A 25,096-nucleotide genomic window follows, 5' to 3' on the forward strand; every position below is an offset into this window, starting at 1 on the left:
ATTTTGCAGATCGTGACACAGAGATAATCAGTACAATTTTTGTGGCTGCAATCCTGGTTTTGTAGTAGTTTCCTGTACTTTTCAAGACATCACTGAAAATCTTATATGTGTTTATTGATTCCAATCTCTCATTCAAAGAACATATTTCATACTTATCCGAAAAATGTTTTTTCAAACTGAAAATTATTCACTCCATTACCTCACCAATGTATCAAAAGGCACTAAAAATACTATTACCTCCTTAGTACTCGCACATCTTGACTATTGCAATTCCCTATTTAAGGGCACCTGACTTCTAGACGTCTGATAACTGATCTATGGAATCAAGAAATTGGATCATGTTGCACCACTTTTCCAGAAAGAACACTGGCTTCCCATCAATCAATCACAGAGTAATGTTCTAACTTTGGTTCACAAAATTCATTACTCTGGTCTCCCAGTCTTTTTATCTCGGTTGTTGATACCCTATTCCACATCTATATTATTACTCTCTATGCAACAAAACCGTCTGCTTGTACCAACTTATTGTCAAGCGTGACAAGTCCTACTCTCTGGAATTTAATACCAAGATTCCCAATGATTAGAACCTTTCTTTTCTACATTCAAGAAAGGACTTTAAACATTTCGTTTTAGCAATGTCTATGGGATTAATTGATATGAGGAGTATGTGAGATAGGCCATTCAGTGGCTGCAAGATGTATAACATTTACTCACTTTTGTTTTCCAACTTCAAAAGAATATACACTTAAACACCTTTCCTTTTTGTCTATTATTATTTGTGCTTACTGTTATCATTCTGTCACCTTACAATCGTTAAAGTATTGTTTATATTTTTTTCATACTTAATATATCACCTTTCTGTAGATAGAGTCAAAGAAGTTTACATATACTATTTTTGTAGATACAGTCAAAACGGCTTACATATACTATTTTTACAGATACTTTCTGTCCCTGATGGGCTCACAATTTAAGGTACCTACGAGAGAGGAACCTGCAGTGATTGTTTTCAAGTACAAATACTGTTAGCTTATAATGTTAGTAGGGAAATTATATTACAATTAAAGGAAGTTTATATATGTAATTCACTATGAAGATATTTACCCTTTAGTGGTATATAGTGGAAAAATAAACTTGGAAACTTAGAAGCTTGGACTGTACAAAAGGCTGTCCTAAATTTGATCCATTAGGTATGTAAGTATTTTACTGACTATTGTTCATATATCTTCCAGGTGTTACTGTTTACCCAGATATTCAATGCTAGAAGCCAGCCATAGTCTGGAACTGAATATCCAGACTTAATTCAGGCTGTCATTGGCTAAAAAAATTGCTGACCAATGAGAGCTGAATCCCCCTAGGATTTACCCCAGTAAAAATTGCCATCCTCAATTACAGCTAGATGCATGCACAGCTTCTATAGCATGCATGCTTTTAAACACTTCACAAAAGTTATTTCTTGTGCCGCATTTAGGTTGAGAGGGTAGGGAGGAAAGTAATTTAAATAGTGTAAGTTACCTAGTTTTTCTCAAACCTAATGTGCATATATTTGACAGGCAGCCATGCCCACTTCCAGTCTTTTCAGCCAATCAGTGTTGAGTTTTGCCTCAGCACCACCCACTCCCTTCCCAAGCCACACCCTCACACCCCCGACAGAAAGTGACCTCATGAGCATGCCCTAATCCTGCCCCATTTGATGCCATATCCAAAATGATGGCCTCCAGAAACCCATGTGGACAGGAAGTGATATTATCAACATGACTGCCTCTATCATGAATGATGTAAATAAACTGTGCATGTGCTGATTTTTTTTTCCTCTTAGGGCAATTTATCCAAATAGGTTAATTTTGCACATATCATGACAACAATAAACCTCACTTCTAGGCCAGGGTATGTGGAGTATGATCTCAGTCTCTCAAATTTACTGCTAATGCTCACCATAGCATTATGCCAAGAGAGCTTCCCTGAAGGTTACCACTACCGCAAGACTATATACAGTGGGGGAAATAAGTATTTGATCCCTTGCTGATTTTGTAAGTTTGCCCACTGACAAAGACATGAGCAGCCCATAATTGAAGGGTAGGTTATTGGTAACAGTGAGAGATAGCACATCACAAATTAAATCCGGAAAATCACATTGTGGAAAGTATATGAATTTATTTGCATTCTGCAGAGGGAAATAAGTATTTAATCCCTCTGGCAAACAAGACCTAATACTTGGTGGCAAAACCCTTGTTGGCAAGCACAGCGGTCAGACGTCTTCTGTAGTTGATGATGAGGTTTGCACACATGTCAGGAGGAATTTTGGTCCACTCCTCTTTGCAGATCATCTCTAAATCATTAAGAGTTCTGGGCTGTCGCTTGGCAACTCGCAGCTTCAGCTCCCTCCATAAGTTTTCAATGGGATTAAGGTCTGGTGACTGGCTAGGCCACTCCATGACCCTAATGTGCTTCTTCCTGAGCCACTCCTTTGTTGCCTTGGCTGTATGTTTTGGGTCATTGTCGTGCTGGAAGACCCAGCCACGACCCATTTTTAAGGCCCTGGCGGAGGGAAGGAGGTTGTCACTCAGAATTGTACGGTACATGGCCCCATCCATTCTCCCATTGATGCGGTGAAGTAGTCCTGTGCCCTTAGCAGAGAAACACCCCCAAAACATAACATTTCCACCTCCATGCTTGACAGTGGGGACGGTGTTCTTTGGGTCATAGGCAGCATTTCTCTTCCTCCAAACACGGCGAGTTGAGTTCATGCCAAAGAGCTCAATTTTTGTCTCATCTGACCACAGCACCTTCTCCCAATCACTCTCGGCATCATCCAGGTGTTCACTGGCAAACTTCAGACGGGCCGTCACATGTGCCTTCCGGAGCAGGGGGACCTTGCGGGCACTGCAGGATTGCAATCCGTTATGTCGTAATGTGTTACCAATGGTTTTCGTGGTGACAGTGGTCCCAGCTGCCTTGAGATCATTGACAAGTTCCCCCCTTGTAGTTGTAGGCTGATTTCTAACCTTCCTCATGATCAAGGATACCCCACGAGGTGAGATTTTGCGTGGAGCCCCAGATCTTTGTCGATTGACAGTCATTTTGTACTTCTTTCCATTTTCTTACTATGGCTCCAACAGTTGTCTCCTTCTCGCCCAGCGTCTTACTGATGGTTTTGTAGCCCATTCCAGCCTTGTGCAGGTGTATGATCTTGTCCCTGACATCCTTAGACAGTTCCTTGCTCTTGGCCATTTTGTAGAGGTTAGAGTCTGACTGATTCACTGAGTCTGTGGACAGGTGTCTTTCATACAGGTGACCATTGCCGACAGCTGTCTGTCATGCAGGTAACGAGTTGATTTGGAGCATCTACCTGGTCTGTAGGGGCCAGATCTCTTACTGGTTGGTGGGGGATCAAATACTTATTTCCCTCTGCAGAATGCAAATAAATTCATATACTTTCCACAATGTGATTTTCCGGATTTAATTTGTGATGTGCTATCTCTCACTGTTACCAATAACCTACCCTTCAATTATGGGCTGCTCATGTCTTTGTCAGTGGGCAAACTTACAAAATCAGCAAGGGATCAAATACTTATTTCCCCCACTGTATGCTAGTCAAATATATTAATAACCTCCTTCTGCTTCTACTTACTCTTGTAAACTTACAGTTAATATTTTGGCAAAAGTGTTTCAGGATAAAATCTCTGATCTTCAAACTTTTCTTCCTTCACAACCTGATGGACTGAATACCATCTTTGATAATTGAATTCATGACTGAGATTAGTATGGGTGCTTGAAAAGTAGAGAACTTCTTACTGGAACAGAACCAGAAGGTATGCTACCTCAGCTATATTACACCCAATTCCGACATGTGTTTTGAAGAAATTTCTCTCCATTTTGCTTCTTTTTATGCATTCTATCATAGAAACATAGCGGCAGATAAGGGCCATGTGGTCCATCCAGTCTGCACATCCTCAGTAACCACTAACTCTTCCTTTCCTAAGGGATCCCACATGCCTATACCATGCTTTCTTAAATTCTGACACAGTACTCGTCTCCACGACCTCCACTTGGAGGCCATTCCACGCATCCACCACCCTGTCAGTGAAAGAGTATTTTCTTAGATTCCTCCTAAGCCTATTTTCTCTTAACATCATTGTATGCCACCTCATTGTAGAGTTTTCCTTCAGTCTCACCTCCTGTACATTAATGCCATTGAAGTATTTAAACATCTCTATCATATCCCCCTCTCCTCTGCCTCTCTTCCAGCGTATACATGTTGAAGTTCATAAGCTTGTCCTTATATGTTTTATGACCAAGACCGCTTACCAATTTTGTAGCCGCCCTCTGGACCGACTCCATCCTGTTTACATTCTTCTGTAGGTGTGGTCTCCAGAATTGCACACAGTACTCTAAATGGGGCCTCACCAGAGACTTATAAAAGGGCACTATCACCTCTTTTTTCCTGCTAGTCATCCTTCTCCTTATGCAGCCAAGCATCCTTCTGGTTTTGACCATCACTTTTTCTACCTGTTTGGAGACCTTAAGGTCATCAGACACAATCGCCCCCCCAAGTTCCGCTCTTCTTTCATACACAGAAGCACTTCACTCCCTATACTGTACCGCTCCCCTGGATTCTTGTAACAGAAGTGCATGACCCTGCATTTCTTAGCATTAAATCCTAGTTGTCAATTATTGGACCATTGTTTAAGCTTCGCTAGATCCTTCCTCATGCCATCCACACCCTCTGTGGTATCCACCCTACTACAGAGTCTGGTATCATCCACAAAGAGACAAACCTTTATAAGTCGCCTGTGTGGAACTGGGTCAAAGGCTTTGCTAAAATCCAAGTATACCACATCTAGCACACCTATCTGCTTGGTCACCCAGTCAAAGAAATCAATCAGGTTTGTCTGACACGACCTGCCACTAGTGAAACCATGCTGCCTTGGGTTCCGCAGTCCATTTGATTCGAGAAACCTCACGATCCTCCGCTTTAGGAGCGTTTCTACTAGTTTGCTCACCACCAAGATCAGACTGACAGGTCTGAAATTTCCAACCTCCCTTTACTTCTACTCTTGTGCAAAGGGACTACATCTGCCCTTCTCCAGTCCTCCGAGACCACTCCAGACTCTAAGGAAGCACTGAAGATGTCAAACAGTGGAGCCGTCAGAACCTCTCCAAGTTCCTTGAGCACCCTCCAACTGTCTGAAAAATAATCTAATTTATTTTAACCAAGGATATATGATTTTGGGGTTTCATACCCCTAAATACTTACACTTCATCATGCACAGGAACTGGACTAATAAAATGTGAAGGAAGAAATAGTGAGAATATGTTAACTACGGAAACTGAGAAGAATCAGAGACTATTTCCCCAGACAGTCATTCCATCTTATAGTACAGATGCTGATATTGGAGGAAGTGTTTCCAATATCCAGGTGGGTGCCCACCTATGTAATAGTGATCATCACACCATATGGTTTGATACAAGGGCAAAGGTGGAGTGCGGACGCACAAAACTCAAAGTACTGGATTTTAGACATACTGATTTTGATAAAATAGGGGAATACCTGAAGAAGGAGCTGTTGGCGTGGGAAGGCGTAGGAGATGTGGAAAATCAGTGGTCCAATGGAGTCGCTGCTGGAAGAAAGGATAGTTAACTTTCTAGAAGCCAACGGGTTACAGGACCCGAAGCAACATTTATTTTTTTTTATTTTTCTTACATTTGTACCCCGCGCTTTCCAACTCATAGCAGGCTCAATGAAGCTTACATATTATATACAGGTACTTATTTGTACCTGGGGCAATGGAGGGTTAAGTGACTTGCCCAGCGTCACAAGGAGCTGCCTGTGCCTGCACTGGGAATCGAACCCAGTTCCCCAGGACCAAAGTCCACCACTCTAACCACTAGGCCACTCCTCCACATGGCTTTACCAAAGGAGAATCCTGCCAAACGAATCTTATTGACTTCTTTGACTGGGTGACCAAAGAACTGGATGAAGGATGTGTGCTAGATGTAATCTACTTGGATTTCAGCAAAGCCTTTGGTATGGTCCCCCACAGAAGACTCGTGAATAAGCTGAAAGGGTTGAACTTAGGACCAAAAGTGGTGAAATGGATAGGAAACTGGTTGACCGACAGGTGGCAGAGGGTGGTGGTAAATGGAATTCGCTCAGAGGAAAGGAAGGTGAGCAGTGAAGTTCCTCAGGGGTCGGTGCTGGGGCCTATTCTGTTTAATATATTTGTGGGTAATATAGCTGAAGGGTTGGAAGGAAAGGTTTGCCTTTTTGTGGATGACACGAAAATAGCCAATACAGTGGATACCCTGGAGGAAGTAGAAACAATGAGAAGGGATCTCCGACCATTAGAAGAATGGTCGAGGTCTGGCAGTTAAAATTTAATTAATTACTCAATCTCTGGAAGAAACTCTCAATACCAACTGAGTCTAATACTCTAATTCTATACTATAAGTCAGTCATCAAATAAACTTAAATCCAAATTAAAACTCAAACACAAAATTGTGATAATAATAATGTGCTCAGTTCATACCCATTCCAACAATTATATCCCCAAAGGAATATATGGCAGTGTCACAGATGGAACCATCATAGCACATTAGGTGTTCCACATCCCTGTATTATGTATGTACATACAATGTTGCCTTCCACGGCACTGCAAATGATCACTTGTGCTTGCCCCAAGTCAGTTATACCAACATATACCCACAATGTACTTTAAAAAATTTTTCTATATATTCTTTTAAACATTTATACTATAGTACCCTAAATATGAATAACAGAATACAGAATACAATGCAGGTAATTTAATGCCAAGAAGTGTAGAGTGATGCACTTGGAGTGCAGAAACCCAAAAGAGAGATACCGGATAGCAGGGGAGAAATCAGTAAGATCGACTCAGGAGAGAGACCTTGGGGTGTTGGTGTCCGAGAATCTAAAGGTGAAGAAACAATGTGACAGGGCGACAGCCGTGGTCAGAAGGATGCTAGCCTACATAGAGAGGGGTATAACCAGCAGACAAAAGGAGGTGTTGATGCCCCTCTACAAGTCATCAGTGAGGCCCCACATGGAGTATTGTGTTCAGTTTTGGAGGCTGTATCTTGCTAAAGATATAAAAAGACTGGAAGCGGTGCAAAAAAAAACCTACAAAAATGGTATGAGATTTGCGTTGAAAACCATACAAGGAGAGACTTACCAACCTGAACATGTATACCTTGGAGGAAAGGAGAAACAGGGGTGACATGATACAGACGTTCAAATATTTTAAAGGTATTAATCCACAAACAAACCCTTCCAGAGACGGGAAGGCGGTAGAACTAGAGGACATGAATTGAGGTTGAAGGGGGGCAGACTCTGGAGTAACGTCAGGAAGAATTTTTTAATGGAGAAGGTGGTGGATACGTGGAATACCCTCCCGCGGGAGGTGGTGGAGATGAAAACGGTAATGGAATTCAAACAAAGGCATCCTGTTTAGAAGGAATGGATCCATGGAATCTTAGTGGAGATTGGGTGGTGATGCTGGTAATTGGGATTAGATATGGATGGGCTTGAGTCTAAATTTTAAGGGGCTTCGACATTAGCTTCAGAACTTTTAGTACAAGAAGAGTGCTGGGCAGACTTCTACGGTCTGTGCCCTGAGAATGGCAAGGGCAAATTGAACTCAAGTATAGATATAAAGTATCACATACCATGTAAAATGAGTTTATCTTGTTGGGCAGACTGGATGGACCATACAGGTCTTTATCTGCCATCATTTACTATGTTACTATGATCAGTGCAGACCATTCAAAATACAGCATAGAATTTGGCAAAAAGTCAAAATATGATAGAACAATCCCACTACTTATAATGCTACACTGGCTCCCGATCAAAGCCAGGTTATTTTTGAAAACCAGCACAATCATCTTCAAAATACTGTTTGGCATGTCACTAGACTACATGCTAGACATGATCAAACTATCATCAAGAAATGCAAACCCAGGAACCAGAGGTTATCTACTACTTCACCTGCCCAACAGCAAAAACGTACTATACTAGTCCACCTACACGGCGGGATTTAGCTACCTGGGCTCAAAATGAGAGAACACAATTCCCATAGTCATAAGAAGCATCATGAACTGCCTCCAGTTCAGAAAAGACCTAAAGACCTACCTCTTCAGTAAATTCTATGAGTAAAATATGCACTAATCATTTGGAACAACAATACAAAGCACAACCTCTAACTGTAACACATCTTTTCATTTAAGAAATGAACTAAGACATATCTTCTCAAAAAACCCAATGACTATTCCATATGCACTAATAGTTATCTTGCCAACCACTGTAAAACACAGCATCACACAACCTTCCAAATGTAACTGAATCAATGTAATCTCTAACAACTGTTAAATGTAAGCCATATTGAACCACAATTTGTTTTTGGATAATTGTGGGATATAAGTATAAATAAATAAATAAATATAGATTTCCTCTTGTTGAAAGAATTGAAAATTCAGGCTATTTATTTATTTTACACATTTACCTCCAAAAATTCCTTCTCCTCTGCTTGTACCATAGTTGATCTCAGAACAGCCCTTAGTGCCCCAGAGGGAGACTCTCTGCTCAGCAATCTGCAGACAAAAAAGGCCCAGGAGAATCTACTGAGAACTCATAGCTCACCATAAAGAAAGAACAGAAGGAAGTTACTGAACACTTTCAGCTCAGCACAGTTAGAGAAAAAGAAGTTGCTTACCTGTAACGTTTGTTGTCCGTAGACAGCAGGATCCAAAGCCACACTGTTGGTGATGTCATCATCTTTGAAATGATCGTTGGAAACTCTCTCCTAGCTACCATTCAAATAATGCCTCCAACCCACGTGCCCCTATCTCCTTAGAACTCTCGTTCGATAATCTTACCAGTCTGTATCAAGCATACTTCAACTTGGGTGGAGATGGGTGGGTGAGTGTGGTTTTGGATCCTGCTGTCCATGGAAAACAAACATTACAGGTAAGCAACTTCCTTTTTTCCATGGACAGCTAGGATTCAACGCCACACTGTTGGTGACTCCCTAACTAAGGGTTGCCCGTATCATACAGTGGGGGAAATAAGTATTTGATCCCTTGCTGATTTTGTAAGTTTGCCCACTGACAAAGACATGAGCAGCCCATAATTGAAGGGTAGGTTATTGGTAACAGTGAGAGATAGCACATCACAAATTAAATCCGGAAAATCACATTGTGGAAAGTATATGAATTTATTTGCATTCTGCAGAGGGAAATAAGTATTTGATCCCCCACCAACCAGTAAGAGATCTGGCCCCTACAGACCAGGTAGATGCTCCAAATCAACTCGTTACCTGCATGACAGACAGCTGTCGGCAATGGTCACCTGTATGAAAGACACCTGTCCACAGACTCAGTGAATCAGTCAGACTCTAACCTCTACAAAATGGCCAAGAGCAAGGAGCTGTCTAAGGATGTCAGGGACAAGATCATACACCTGCACAAGGCTGGAATGGGCTACAAAACCATCAGTAAGACGCTGGGCGAGAAGGAGACAACTGTTGGTGCCATAGTAAGAAAATGGAAGAAGTACAAAATGACTGTCAATCGACAAAGATCTGGGGCTCCACGCAAAATCTCACCTCGTGGGGTATCCTTGATCATGAGGAAGATTAGAAATCAGCCTACAACTACAAGGGGGGAACTTGTCAATGATCTCAAGGCAGCTGGGACCACTGTCACCACGAAAACCATTGGTAACACATTACGACATAACGGATTGCAATCCTGCAGTGCCCGCAAGGTCCCCCTGCTCCGGAAGGCACATGTGACGGCCCGTCTGAAGTTTGCCAGTGAACACCTGGATGATGCCGAGAGTGATTGGGAGAAGGTGCTGTGGTCAGATGAGACAAAATTGAGCTCTTTGGCATGAACTCAACTCGCCGTGTTTGGAGGAAGAGAAATGCTGCCTATGACCCAAAGAACACCGTCCCCACTGTCAAGCATGGAGGTGGAAATGTTATGTTTTGGGGGTGTTTCTCTGCTAAGGGCACAGGACTACTTCACCGCATCAATGGGAGAATGGATGGGGCCATGTACCGTACAATTCTGAGTGACAACCTCCTTCCCTCCGCCAGGGCCTTAAAAATGGGTCGTGGCTGGGTCTTCCAGCACGACAATGACCCAAAACATACAGCCAAGGCAACAAAGGAGTGGCTCAGGAAGAAGCACATTAGGGTCATGGAGTGGCCTAGCCAGTCACCAGACCTTAATCCCATTGAAAACTTATGGAGGGAGCTGAAGATGCGAGTTGCCAAGCGACAGCCCAGAACTCTTAATGATTTAGAGATGATCTGCAAAGAGGAGTGGACCAAAATTCCTCCTGACATGTGTGCAAACCTCATCATCAACTACAGAAGACGTCTGACCGCTGTGCTTGCCAACAAGGGTTTTGCCACCAAGTATTAGGTCTTGTTTGCCAGAGGGATTAAATACTTATTTCCCTCTGCAGAATGCAAATAAATTCATATACTTTCCACAATGTGATTTTCCGGATTTAATTTGTGATGTGCTATCTCTCACTGTTACCAATAACCTACCCTTCAATTATGGGCTGCTCATGTCTTTGTCAGTGGGCAAACTTACAAAATCAGCAAGGGATCAAATACTTATTTCCCCCACTGTATATACTGCAAAGGAAATATACAACCTGCTAATAAAGGCAACTTGAAGTACAGAACATTTGTTCTCAGTACAGAAAAAAAAGACAGAATGAAGTGAACATGCAGGCAACAGGTCAACAATCAAACAATAATAAAATTACAATGATGAAACAATGAAATTCAAATTCAATTAGGCAAGTGCAAATCACCCAGCACCAATGAACCAAAACTTTTGTTTGAAGAAAGATGGCCACTTTACATATTTCTTGTATTGAAGCATTATTAAGTTGTACCTTTGCCTCTGACAACTGTTAACACAAATGAATACATAGTAACATAGTAGATGACGGCAGAGAAAGACCTGTATGGTCCATCCAGCCTGACCAACAAGATAAACTCATACATGCTACTTTATATGTATACCTGACCTTGATTTGTATCTGCCTTTTTGAGGGCACAGACCGTAGAAGTCTGCCCAGCCATAGCCCCGCTTCCGAACTACCGGTGCTGTCACCCAATCTCTGCTAAGCTTCTGAGGATCCATTCCTTCTGAACAGGATTCCTTTATGTTTATCCCATGCATTTTTGAATTCTGTTACCATTTTCATCTCCACCACCTCCCGTGGAGGGCATTCCAAGTATCCACCACTCTCTCCATGAAAAAATACTTCCTCACTTTCTTAAAGTATTTTTTCACAGAGAGAGTAGTGGATACTTGGAATGCCCTCCCGCGGGAGGTGGAGGAGATGAAAACGGTAACGGAATTCAAAAATGCTTGGGATAAACATAAAGGAATCCTGTTCAGAAGGAATGGATCCTCAGAAGCTTAGCAGAGATTGGGTGGCAGCACCGGTGGTTGGGAGGCAGGGCTAGTGGTTGGGAGGCGGGGCTAAGGCTGGGCAGACTTCTACGGTCTGTGCCCTGAAAATGGCAGATACAAATCAAGGTCAGGTATACATATGAAGTAGCACATATGAGTTTATCTTGTTGGGCAGACTGGATGGACCGTACAGTTACCCAGTTCCAGGTTGGAGATTATGGGACAGTTCTGGATTTCTAACCACCCCATTCTGGTGCATTGTGGGACTTGCAGCACTGATTTCAGTAGGCAGGACCTGGGTGTCTGTCTGCTGGGGGAGACAGTGAAGAAGAATAGAGAAAGGCTACATCGAGGAACACAGACAATGAGAGACTCCTTGGGGTGGAGGGAGAAGAGTGACCTAAAGAGGCTTTTGCTTGGGGGAGAGAGATTCATACAGGCTACTGCTGGGGGCAAGGAAAGGTATGCTAAAGCTGCTGTTAGGGTGGCCAGGTTAAGTGATGAAGAGAGGCTTGAAGCTGTGTCTGCTGGGAGCAGGTGAACGAGCAATGGGGCGAACAGCTGCTGGGGACAGGTGGGCAAAGAAAAGAGGTTAAGTTCCACCTAGGGTTACCATATTTAAGGAGACAAAAAAACAAAAACAAAAAGAGGACACAAAATTTGTTGAAGCCTAGCTTAGACAGTATATAAGAAAGACAGGGCTGCCCAAAGACACAGCTGGGCCCAGGGCAGGACCACCCCAACCACCTGGGCCACCACTGTGCCACGCACCCTCCCCCACTTGGGTCACCTCCCACACTCGGGCCATCCCCCACACTCAGACCGCTGCCACCTCTGTCCCCTTACTTTCTTGTGTCACTCTGTTCCTCCCTCAGTCTGTCATCTCCTGCTTCTATGTGCCGGGACCCGGGTTGTTGTGTTAATGCAATCATCCAGGTCCCGGCACACAGAACCAGGAGAGAGACAGAACTGGAGGCAGACAGGAAGGCAGGAAAAAGCTTTTGCTCTCTCAAAGCCTTGCCTACTCTGCCCCCCCCCCCCCCCCCCCCCCCCCGTGGAGGCCAGGCATGTGGAATCTTGCCCCCTACCCCCCCCCCCTCTTGGTGGCCCTGAAGTAAGGTGTGTAAGATTGTCCAATATGCGCTCTTTGCTTACAGTTTGTAGCAGTCATAGGAAAGCACGAAATCAGGATAACACTGCTGACTACTATGTTACATAGCTTGTGTGACTGATATAAAGTCCATATAAAATCATCAAGCAGGTAGACTTAGAAAACCCATTGCATGAAATGACCTATGAGAAGTTGGACCTGCAGGGTACCTATGACTTGGACTGACCACTATCAGGGACAAGATGCTGAGATCAATGGCCCTTGGTCTGACTCAGAAAATTGTGTGTTAGACTTGGGTATTACTGAGGTATGTGCACTAGGATTATAATTAAAAAAAACAAAGGGCAACAAAAAGACCACCTAAATAATTATAATCCCAAAGAAACGAGGCTGGTCATAAAGTGATAACTCTAATGTCTAAAACAATGGTTCCCAAACCTGGCCCTGGAGGCACCTCAGACAGTCAGGTTTTCAGGATATCCACAATGAATATTCATGAGAAAGATTTGCAAGTAGTGGAGGCAGTGCATGGAAATCTCTCTCATCAATCAAATTTATAACATCTTTCTCAGAACATTTTTTTTCTGAATTTACTTGCAGAATCTTCCTTAAATCAGATAATTCATCACGACTTCTAACTGCTAATTATTCCTTTTGATCTCTAAATGAGACTAAGGGACTAATTCACGTTCTTCAAAAACACATGATCCCCAGGGATGATTGCGATCTAAAAAAACAAGATCAAGCAAATTCCCTGCGGAATGAGTTTTTCCCCTTAACATGTTGTGACCAGCCTAAAGAATCTAAGAAATGAACAAAAGATATATCTTGTAAAGCATTACCAACCTGCAAATTAAAGTCACCCAATATAATAGTCTTATCTGTAGGTAAATTTAAGTCTACCAATAATTCAATAAAAGATGAAAAATTGAATTGCAGAATTCCAGAGGCACAATAAAATATTAATAAGAGGAGATGTTAACAATAGCAAATCAATGCCTGCAATTGTTGGTAAATCTTTTTTCCCTTCCCTTGTGCCTGCCTAAAGAGCTGACTGCTCATGTGAACCACACACGGCTGTATAGAGACCAGGGATGTAGCCAGACCTGAGATTTTTTTTTTTGGGGGGGGGAGGCAGAGTTAACGGGGGGCACTAGGCATACAGGTGTGAGTAGTAGAAAATGACAGAGGGATGGGGAACCGCAGTAACCACGGGGATGGGGATGCGGCAGAGCTTGCAGGGACGGGAAGGGGCAGATCCCACGGGGATGGGGGACAAACTTTGTCCCCATGTCATTTTCTAGTTGGAAGGATAGAGGGTGGTGGTGAGAAGGAGGGTTATTATAGCTGTTGATTTTTATTATTGTTTTCTATTTGTAATTTATAAACAACAGTTGCACAGAATATTGTTCCTTTTTATACTTTAATAAAAAGATTTAAATATAAAATCGTAAGTGTTCAAAAGGCTTCTGTAGATGAGGGCAGAGCCCACAGAGACGGGGTGGGGATGGAGACAGGGCCTGCAGGGATGGGGCGGGGACGGAGACAGAACCTGCGGGGACAGGGTGGGAACGGAGACAGAACCCACGGGGACAAACTTTGTACCCGTGTCATTCTCTAGTGAGTAGTGCTTGGTATATACCTAAAGAGCCTTAGAGTGCCCTTGTTCTGCCCCTCTGGCAGCCTTTCACTAGTTTATAATGTAGCCCTAAATGTGTTTAATGGCTTGTACCAGTTGCAGTCACTCCTTGCAAATATATATGAGCAATGCGTTGTGTGTAATGTAGTCTCACATGTATTGCAGCCACCCCTGCCTGTTGTATAAAGTTAGTTGTTAGTGGCCTATTCTCCTGCAAAGGCCTCCTTCCTTTTTCTCCACCAAGCTTGGTTCCTTTGTTTACCTACTATCATTTCTATTATCTTTGTCCTGATGGGTCAACTAGGGTATGACCTGTCTCTCCAATCGAGGACTGCCCTCTGTGACCACCTCTGCTACCTGATCTCAGGCTCTGTCCTTATTGGTCCTTCTTTCTCTCTCCCCTGGGTGTGTGTGTGCGTGCTCTTCTCGAGTCCCTGGAGTTCCTGACAGTCAGGGTTGCCAGATGGGCGGTTTTCCGCAACCCGCCGCGGGAAACTTTTGCCCGCGGCGGGTTGCGGTTTTTTGGGCTTGTTTTTTTTTTTCGTGTGGGTTTTGGGCGGTTTTTCGGCCGGCGGGGGGTGGGGCTAACGGTGACAGAGGCGGGGTTTGGTGACGTATTGGGCGGGGCGATGATGGCGGGGGTGGGGCTGATGATGGCGGGGTGATGATGGAAGGGGTGGGGCTGATGACGGCGGGGGTGATGATGGAAGGGGCGGGGGTGATGACGTCGGGGGTGGGGTGTGTGCGGTTTTTGGGCGGGTTTTGGGCTGTTTTGGGTGGGAATTTTTTTTTTTATATGGCAACACTGCTGACAGTGTTCCTTACACCCCCTTCTCCTTATGAAGGATACTTTGCTCATTTTCAAAGCACTTAGCCTTCCAAAGTTCCATAGAAACCTATGGAACTTTGGAAGGCTAAGTGCTTTGAAAACATGCCTCTTTGTGAAGTAACACTAAATCCTGCAAAGAAGCTTCTCAGAGCCTACGTAACAAGCTTAAATGCACCAATTCTGAACATACAATATCAGTAACTGTACCTTTAAAAAGGCAGCAGTGAATATACAGAACCACAATATACTTCCTATTGGAAAAGCCAGACAAGTCATACTCCTATGGCTCCATGCACAAATGACATGCCAGCAGAATCTCTCACTTTGGTCACTCACAGAACACAGACCAATCCTCACCAATTACACAATAAAGGACCAAAATTAGAAAAGGAAACAGTGAGAAATCACATTCTCTGTAAGCAGTACAGCACAGGAGAAATAAAAATAAAAAGGGATTATCTACTGTAGGGAGCAAAATACAAGATCACTTTCTACCCCAAAATAAAACACACAAAAACATTATTAAAATCTTGTGGGACAAGAGGCTATTATTAAAAACAAAAATACAGAGCACATCCAAGGACATGTATTACTGAGACGAAGTCAGCACGGCTTTTGTGTGGGGAAATCTTGCCTGACCAATTTACTTCAATTCTTTGAAGGAATAAACAAACATGTGGACAAAGGGGAGCCGGTTGATATTGTGTATCTGGATTTTCAAAAGGCGTTTGACAAGGTACCTCATGAAAGGCTACAGAGGAAATTGGAGGGTCATGGGATAGGAGGAAATGTCCTATTGTGGATTAAAAACTGGTTAAAGGATAGGAAACAGAGAGTGGGGTTAAATGGGCAGTATTCACAATGGAGAAGGGTAGTTAGTGGGGTTCCTCAGGGGTCTGTGCTAGGACCGCTGCTTTTTAATATATTTATAAATGATTTAGAGATGGGAGTAACTAGCGAGGTAATTAAATTTGCTGATGACACAAAGTTATTCAAAGTTGTTAACTCACGACAGGATTGTGAAAAATTACAGAAGGACCTTACAAGACTGGGAGACTGGGCGGCTAAATGACAGATGACGTTTAATGTGAGCAAGTGCAAGGTGATGCATGTGGGGAAAAAGAACCCGAATTATAGCTACATCATGCAAGGAGTTCCATGTTAGGAGTTACGGACAAAGAAAGGGATCTGGGTGTCATTGTCAATAATACACTGAAACCTTCTGCTCAGTGTGCTGCTGCAGCTAGGAAAGCGAATAGAATGTTGGGTATTATTAGGAAAGGTATGGAAAGCAGGTGTGAGGATGTCATAATGCCGTTATATCACTCCATGGTGCGACCACAATTTGAGTATTGTGTTCAATTCTGGTCGCCACATCTCAAGAAAGATATAGTAGAATTGGAAAAGGTTCAGCGAAGGGCGACTAAAATGATAGCGGGGATGAGACGACTTCCCTATGAAGAAAGACTAAGGCTAGGGCTATTCAGCTTGGAGAAGAGATGGCTGAGGGGAGACATGATAGAGGTATATAAAATAATGAGTGGAGTGGAACAGGTGGATGTGAAGCGTCTGTTCACGCTTTCCAAAAATACTAGGACTAGGGGGCATGCGATGAAACTACAGTGTAGTAAATTTAAAACAAATCGGAGAAAATCTTTTTTCACCCAACACATAATTAAACTCTGGAATTCGTTGCTGGAGAACGTGGTGAAGGCGATTAGCTTGACAGAATTTTAAAAGGGGTTAGACAGTTTCCTAAAGGACAAGTCCATAAACCACTACTAAATGGACTTGGGAAAAATCCACAATTCCAGGAATAACATGTATAGAATGTTTGTACGTTTGGGAAGCTTGCCAGGTGCCCTTGGCCTGGATTGGCCGCTGTCGTGGACAGGATGCTGGGCTCGATGGACCCTTGGTCTTTTCCCAGTGTGGCATTACTAATGTACTTATGAACAGTAAGCTCTACTTTCAAAGCACCAGACTTACAAAGTTCCATAGTAACTTTGAAAATGAGCCCCATAGCAACCTATAGAACTTTAAGTGTTGCACTGTTGTTAATGTTTTAAGATGACTGGATTGGACACAGTTGAAGATTCACAGCGGGATAAGGGATAGAGAAATGGGCATAGCGGTTTCTTTGTATTAAGTACAAAAAGTAAAAAGTGAAACCAGAAAGAATAGTTACCCCTGAAAAAATAACGAGTTAAAATTTAATGTCAAAATGTGTAGAGTGATGCACTTGGGGTGCGGAAACTCAAAAGAGAGATACCGGATAGGAGGGGAGAGATAAGTAAGCTCGACTCAGGAGAGAGACCTTGGGGTGTTGGTGTCGGAGGATCTGAAGGTGAAGAAACAATGCGACAAGGCGACGGCCTTGGCCAGAAGGATGCTAGGCTGCATAGAGAGGGGCATAACCAGCAGAAGAAAGGAGGTGTTGATGCCCCTCTACAAGTCGTTGGTGAGGCCCCACTTGGAGTACTGTCTTCAGTTTTGGAGGCCGTATCTTGCTAAAAATGTAAAAAGACTGGAAGCGATGCAAAGAAAAGCTAAGAATATGGTATGGGATTTGCGTTGCAAACCGTACAAGGAGAGACTTGCTGACCTGAACATGTATACCCTGGAGGAAAGGAGAAACAGGGGTGATATGATACAGACGTTCAAATATTTGAAAGGTATTAATCCGCAAACGAACCTTTACCGGAGACAGGAAGGTGGTAGAACTAGAGGACATGAATTGAGGTTGAACGGGGGCAGACTCAGGACTAATGTCAGAAAGTATTTTTTCACGGAGAGGGTGGTGGATATGTGGAATGCCCTCCTGCAGGAGGTAGTGGAGATGAAAATGGTAATGGAATTCAAACATGCGTGGGATAAACACAAAGGAATCCTGTTTAGAAGGAATGGTTCCGTGGAATCTTAGCGGAGATTGGGTGGCGACGCTGGTAATTAGAAACAAAATGGGAGCTGGGCAGACTTCTACGGTCTACGCCCTGATCGTGACTGAATAGATAGGGATGGGTTGGAGTGTAAATTTAAGGGGCTTCAATGTTAGCTTCAGAACTTAGTACAATAACAGTACTGGGCATACTTCAACTGTCTGTGCCCTGAGAAAGGCAAGGACAAATCAAACTCGGGTATACATATAAAGTATCACATACCATGTAAAATGAGTTTATCTTGTTGGACAGACTGGATGGACCGTACAGGTCTTTATCTGCCGTGATTTACTATGTTACTAGTTCTTTAAGTACTTTGAAAATGAGCCTCAGTGTCTCCAGCCAATTTATTAGTGGAACATAACCACAGAAGTATGATATGGTTGCATCTAAGGAACAGGTTATTTTAAGGTAGTCTTCACTGGACAAAACTTGCTTTCCTTGTGCATCACCATCCAGCTGGATACGCAGTGTCTTACAAGGGGGAGGATTTTTTTTTTAACATTTATATCCCACATTATCCCAAGCAAACTTGGGTTCAACGGGGCTTACATTTGAAAATACAGCAAGACAGAATAATAGAATTCAGTTATATCTTGGGAGCAAATAGATGGTTATATATGCTAATCTCAGGTTTGTTAAATGTTTCAGACACATCCGGCATTTAAAAGTCTGTCCTTTAATGATGCCGCATGTCTAGAAATCATAGCCATATGTATAGACATGCACACACCACCAGAACAGGCATCTATACACACATTGCAAAAGAAAACAATAACTTCTATAGAGTACATCCAAAACTTAACTTTTATGTTCTCATTTCCATCTTCCAAAATTCTAGACAGCAGATTTACAGATCAGTAGGACTCAAACAGTCCAAAACAAGTAAAGTCAGAAACAACACAGTTTATACCTAATTGTTCAACCACCCTTAGGATTTACCTTTGGGTTTAAAAAGCAAAACTATGTGCATGTAAGGACTGGATAAAAAAATAAAAACAAAATTTAAAGCAAATGTTCTTAATATATAATACTTGGTAAAAATAATGAAACAGTGATGGAATACTCACATAGCAAGCAGCCTGAACCAACAGATTTATTTTTCACTGAACATAATTAACTGTGTATGAACTTGGTGTCTAATACTGTGCTGAACTGGACAATGTTGGCACATTTAGACTGATTCAGTCAGGACAGAACTTCTCACGAAGGAAGCCCTTCCCTCATTATTCAATATCTATCTGTGAAACAGTAGTAATTAAAAAAAAAGCAAGTGCATTTTTTATAATATACCACTGCATACCACAAAACAAAATGAGCAAGTTCCCACTGCCATTTTTTTCTTTTGATGTGGGCACAGGATACAAAGACGTTAAATGCTGTCAGGTTTCAACCTAATTAATTTTTTTTTAATTGTATTTAAAAATAGTAGGTGTTTAAATCCCCCCCCTTATAGACCTCTTTCTGACTCCGTCACACGGGGGACTAAAGGTACTTATTTCATATATCAGGTTCTGTATAGTTTCTCTGACCTCCATTGTCACCCAATCATAAGGAGGTGGCATTAGGAGCTGTAATTGAAAACTAATTCCCATAACTACTGCTTTCTGTCCAAAACTGAGTGTCACTTGTATGTGATCTACCTTAGGCTAAATGTTAGGTAAAGAGAAGATAGAATCAATAAAAATATAGACAGAGATAGGTTTAGATAGATAGGTACATTTTATTCCTTACCCAAACACAAGTCTTCAAGTTGATACAAATACAGACATCAGATTCGGGGTTTATCTGCACAGCGCCCTGCCGTCTGAGAGAAGCGTTGGGGAGGAGTTCCAAACTAAGGCAAAATCTCCCCTCTTTTATACACAAACCTCTCCATAGAAGTGAATGGTGAGAAACCTTGCTCCTAATCTTTCTCACTTTCTGAGATCATACTTTCCCACGCGATCTGCTATCTGATGTGCCCACCTCCTTCCGTTCTCAGCTACTGCTAATTATCAACATGTTTTGGGAAGCGTTGAGATAACAGTTTCACATCTTCCGGCTGCAATACTTTTCATACTTTTCATACCTTTCATACCATCTCATGAACTCTGTATTACCTCTGTATCATTGTATACCAAAACTAATAAGCTCCATTTTATTCATCTGATCCATCATTCTTTCATTACAGGTGCTGTATATGATTTAAAAATTGTACCAATTTGTGGCAGGACTCATTGTTCAGACCTGCTTTTTGCAGATTCTCAAATATTAAATCATTTACTTGTTGTTTGGCCTAGTCAGTACTTTTTCAGTTGTTTTAGGCTGCATAGCTTTGGCCATCACTATTCCAGTGGTAGCCTTAAAGCCAGGCCATATATTAACATTCCCCTCTTCACCCTATCCCATAGGGTGACACCAGGGTTAACGTACCTTGGTACCATCCGTTCCAGAAGGTATTCTATGAGGCCATCAAATTATCTGAGTCTTAAGATCAACTGGTACAATTTGTTTAGTTTTCGGTTGAGACTTACTCAAACCTGTAGCGAGAAATGTTTTTATGAATGGGACTAATCCATGAGCTCATTTACAAAATCCCATGAAATATAGGTATGCGGGTAATAGCAATTTCAGGTGGATCATACTAATAGGCTGTTTAAGGTTGTAGGTATTCAGAATCCTTAAACAGGTCGGGATTCCTGGACCTTACTAGTACTCATCATTGGCATCCAATCATGAGCACTAATAAGTGGATAGCAAGTATGAGGTTGCCTCATACAGCAAAAATGGTCAATCCTAGGAAAATTTATATTAACCAAGGTCATGCATGGATCTTGACATATGCATAATGACCTGGAAGTATGGGAAGCATTGTATATATCCGTTACCCCTCTTGGAGCTTAGTCAAACCTACAGAAAGACATGCAGCTCAAGTAAGCCTACACCAAAGTTAAACAATTGCATAACAGGTTGATACTAACAGAGTTTACATCTACATTATGATATCTTAGCCAGTATGATGTTACCCTTGTATCTGAACAATATCGACTTCAATTTAAATTACATAAACAGAAATAACGGGGAAACTCGTGGAAAAACAATTAGAACAATTAAAGGAAATAATAGGAAAATAAAAATAAAACCTTTTCAATATCTAGACAGGATTGCTGCTAAACTGAAAATAAAACATAATATGAATCTATAATGTCCATAAACAGCAACAGTAGTTCTCAAATTAAGTATCAGTTCAAAAGTTTCTTTCATCGAACATGGTCGAGGCGGTGGAAGCGTTGAAGAATCTGGACGGAGTTCTGGAAGATCCAACAGGGCTGGGTTTTCAGGCTGGCTTGCTGAAGGAAGTTGCCGGTCTTGTGGTCCAGTAGTTTGCAAGGTGTAAAGGTCATTGCCATAAACTTGGGGGATCTAACATCATTTGGGCCAGGATAGATTTTGAAGACGTACTTGTGGTGTACAAAGTGGGATCTTTTCATGTCTTTATTCTAGGCATACACCATCATAATCAGTCCATCAAGAGCCAGAGGCTGGCAAAGGAATAAGCAAAATAACTGTATGCCTGAATGATACATTGCTATATTTTAGTGGGCATAATCAGTGTGAATTGAATAGACATGAAAGACAATGTCAACATGGAGAAAACAGTGCTAATTAAGTGCAAAAGCAAAAGGGAAACCAGAAGGGTTCAATAATGAAAAGCCAATTTACATAAATGCAAGACAGATTGGTAATTATTACAATGGCATGATCAAATAACAATGGTAAAGTATATGGAACAAAAGAGAAGATTAAAAAAAACAATTAAAATTTAGAGATGATGGTAAATGTTCAATTATTGATGTATGGAGGGCAATGCATAACAAAAGAGAAGAAAAAAGTATGCCCTGATAAAAGGAGAATGCAGAGTAAGACTAAAATGCAGTGCCATAATTTTAAAAGTAAAAGCAGAAATACATCCGTACAATCTTACATGCTCAGAGGTGCACGTATAACGGACTTGGCAGCATGAGGCATGAAAAGATAAGTCATTTTACAATTATGATACCTGCTAAGGAAACATACCAGAGAATCAGATAATCTCATCGGCGTTCTTGTGGCCCTTTACTAGGTGAAAAGTCTTCACCTAGTAAATGGCCACCAAAACAGACATCATATTATGAGACATTTCTGCAGGAATACAGGAAGTCCCTATAGCCAGCCCCTCCAAATGAACACAATGCAGAGTTTAAAAAGGGGTTGGACGGTTTCCTAAAGGACAAGTCCATAAACCGCTACTAAACGGACTTGGAAAAATCCAAAATCCCAGGAATAACATGTATAGAATGTTTGTACGTTTGGGAAGCTTGCCAGGTGCCCTTGGCCTGGATTGGCTGCTGTCGTGGACAGGATGCTGGGCTCGATGGACCCTTTGTCTTTTCCCAGTATGGCATTACTTATGTACAATGATTTACAGTTTAAAACTAATTATTACTCTAACCGACAAAATCAATACTCTCTCTGTGTACATCCCCATACTGCACAAGCCAGCATGTTTAAAAATGTAAGCGAGATCAGATAAAAATGTTGCCAACAATAAAGAACTGCTCCGATGATATAGGGAAAGTGTTTGACATCATGGAGTTGGAGGGGGAGCAAACTCCCACGCCCAGTACCGCAGTAGGAAGCAGGGATAGATGACAAATTCAATTGTAGTCAGATGAAGCACACACAGGGGAGCTTTGGATGGTAACATAAACCTCCCTGGCCGCTCCGATGACATAGGGAGAGGGTCTGATATCAAGGAGCTAGGCACGCTAGGAAGCAGGAATAAATGACAAATTCAATTCTAGTCAGCGAACAACAGATAGCGCGGCTTATATATTTACTTGCTTTGTTTTGTGTGAACGGGGAAGACCAACAGCTGCGCAGAGGAGAGGGAAAAGGAGACATACACTGGCTTCAGCTTTTTAACGTCGCCTGTTCTGGTTCCCTGCACCACTGCCCTTCTTTGATTTTCCAGTTGGCCAGCAGCGTCACTGAGATAAACACACTGCCTTCTGTGGCCCAGGAAGCTCTCCCTCTGTTCCAGTGTCCCGCCTGTGTGGGACAGGAAATTCTAACAGAGAGAAAGCTTCCAGGCCGCCGAAGGCAGTGTGTTTACTTTATTGAAGCTGCTGGCTGACCAGAAAATTGAAGTACGGCATGCAGTTAAACAGAGCATGCGCTTATCCAACGTGCACTTATATGGAGTGCACTGTATTTACATTGTAACTTAAATGTATTAGAGAACATGATTATCTTGTGCTATTTTGAAAGTAAAATATGCAGAATTTTGAACAGTTCAAAAATACTGGTTGTAGATTTTATACATTTTGGTATGGAATTGCCCCAGGAGTAAATCCTGTAAGCAGTGCTGCTTGCCACTGCCACAGATGGTTGTTTGGTCAACTCATTTAGGCAGTTCTTGTATTCTGAGGAGGAACATAAGGATCAGATGTTTGGAGTCAGGCAAAATACAAATTTAATTAATGTGTAGCCTGTCTGCCATGCTTTCCCTACAGTAGATAAAGACAACTGCTGATGACAGGAGTGAGCACGCACACTGTAATAAGAACAGAAGCAGTCACATACTCGCCCTGAATCTCCATGCAGGTTCCTGCTGGTACTATGTTTCCCACAGATCTTCCATTATGGAATACATTGTACTGACGGCAGAACCTCAGGTGCCGACTGCGATCCAGGTCTCGTTGCCACCATTCTGCAAGAAGGAAAGCAGAGCATGGATTAATAGCCTTAGCCCATGTTATACTGTTTGCAGGGCTTACGATTGCCAACTGGTCCCACATTTTCAAGACAGGCTGATCCTGTCTTGGTTTTAACCCACTGCCTGTAGGGATTTGCAGTCTTATTTTTCTTAATGAAATCAATAGGCACAACTGAACTCCAAGTCCCCGCAGGCAGTGGGGTAAAACCAGGATCAACGTGTCCTGAAACTCTGGAGCAATGCATTTAAGTGTTTAAGAGGCATGGTAAAATTATGTATAATCATACCTGATAATTTTCTTTCCATTAATCATAGCTGATCAATCCATAGACTGGTGGGTTGTGTCCATCTACCAGCAGGTGGAGATAGAGAGCAAACTTTTGCCTCCCTATATGTGGTCATGTGCTGCCGGAAACTCCTCAGTATGTCGATATCAAAGCTCCATCCGCAGGACTCAGCACTTAGAGAATTACACCCACGAAGGGACACTCTGCCCAGCTCACCACCGCCGAAACGGGGGAGGGGAATTAACCCAGCTCATCCCCACACAAGTGGGGGAGGGGAATCCGTCCAGCTCATCCCCGCGGAGCGGGGGAGGGACACCACACCCGCCGATGCGGGGGGATCTGGCTTATCCTGCAACCGCAACCGCGGGAGGAGCTGACTGACCCTAACACCGCCGAAGCGGGAGGGGTACAAAGCTGCCCTACAGCCGCACGAAGCGGGAGGGAGTGCCGGCAGAATTTAAATCTCAATCCAGCCCCGTAAAACGGAGGGGAGAGGAATGCAGCAGCTCACTGTAACACAAACTCGTCTCAACTCTTGAAGAATCCAAGTGAAAGAAGAACTTGAACACGAAGTCCTCCTGAAGTAACTGAAGGCTAAACTTGAACCTGAAATGCAACCAGAATAAAAACAGTACAGATATCTGGGAGGGGCTATGGATTGATCAGCTATGATTAATGGAAAGAAAATTATCAGGTATGATTATACATAATTTTACCTTCCATATCATCAAGCTGATCAATCCATAGACTGGTGGGATGTACCGAAGCAGTACTCACCCAGGGCGGGACATAGAAATCCCTGACCGCAACACTGAAGCTCCAAACCGGGCCTCCGCCCGAGCAGCCACAGTCAAGCGGTAATGCCTGGCAAAGGTATGGGCCTTCCCCGCGGCCACCTAAGCCGCTGCAATGGCTTCCTTGCCCATCTTGCCACTGTAGGCTTAGAAGCCTGCAGACCCTTACGAGGACCTGCAAACAGGACAAACAGAGAATCCGATTTCCGGAAATCCTTGGTCACTTCCAAGTATCTGATGATGATTCGTCTCACATCCAGAAAACTGAGAGCAGAGTATTCCTCTGGGTAGACCTCCCTA

The 25,096-nt window shown here is 42.6% G+C and overlaps 1 protein-coding gene across 2 annotated transcripts in view; it reads right to left on the reverse strand.

Annotated features, from left to right (window-relative positions):
- Positions 1 to 25,096, reverse strand: part of LOC115471609 (acylamino-acid-releasing enzyme-like) — a 342,862-nt gene that overhangs the window by 257,161 nt on the left and 60,605 nt on the right. For both annotated transcript variants that reach the window (XM_030205317.1, XM_030205316.1), the window contains exons 3-4: positions 23,583 to 23,709; positions 8,517 to 8,604 (exon numbers count right to left, since the gene is read on the reverse strand). In XM_030205317.1, the coding sequence (XP_030061177.1) occupies positions 8,517 to 8,604; positions 23,583 to 23,709 (215 nt within the window). The remainder of the gene's footprint in view (positions 1 to 8,516; positions 8,605 to 23,582; positions 23,710 to 25,096) is intronic.

This window comes from Microcaecilia unicolor, chromosome 6 (genome assembly GCF_901765095.1).
Source record: "Microcaecilia unicolor chromosome 6, aMicUni1.1, whole genome shotgun sequence".
NCBI classification, from domain to species: Eukaryota; Metazoa; Chordata; class Amphibia; order Gymnophiona; family Siphonopidae; genus Microcaecilia; species Microcaecilia unicolor.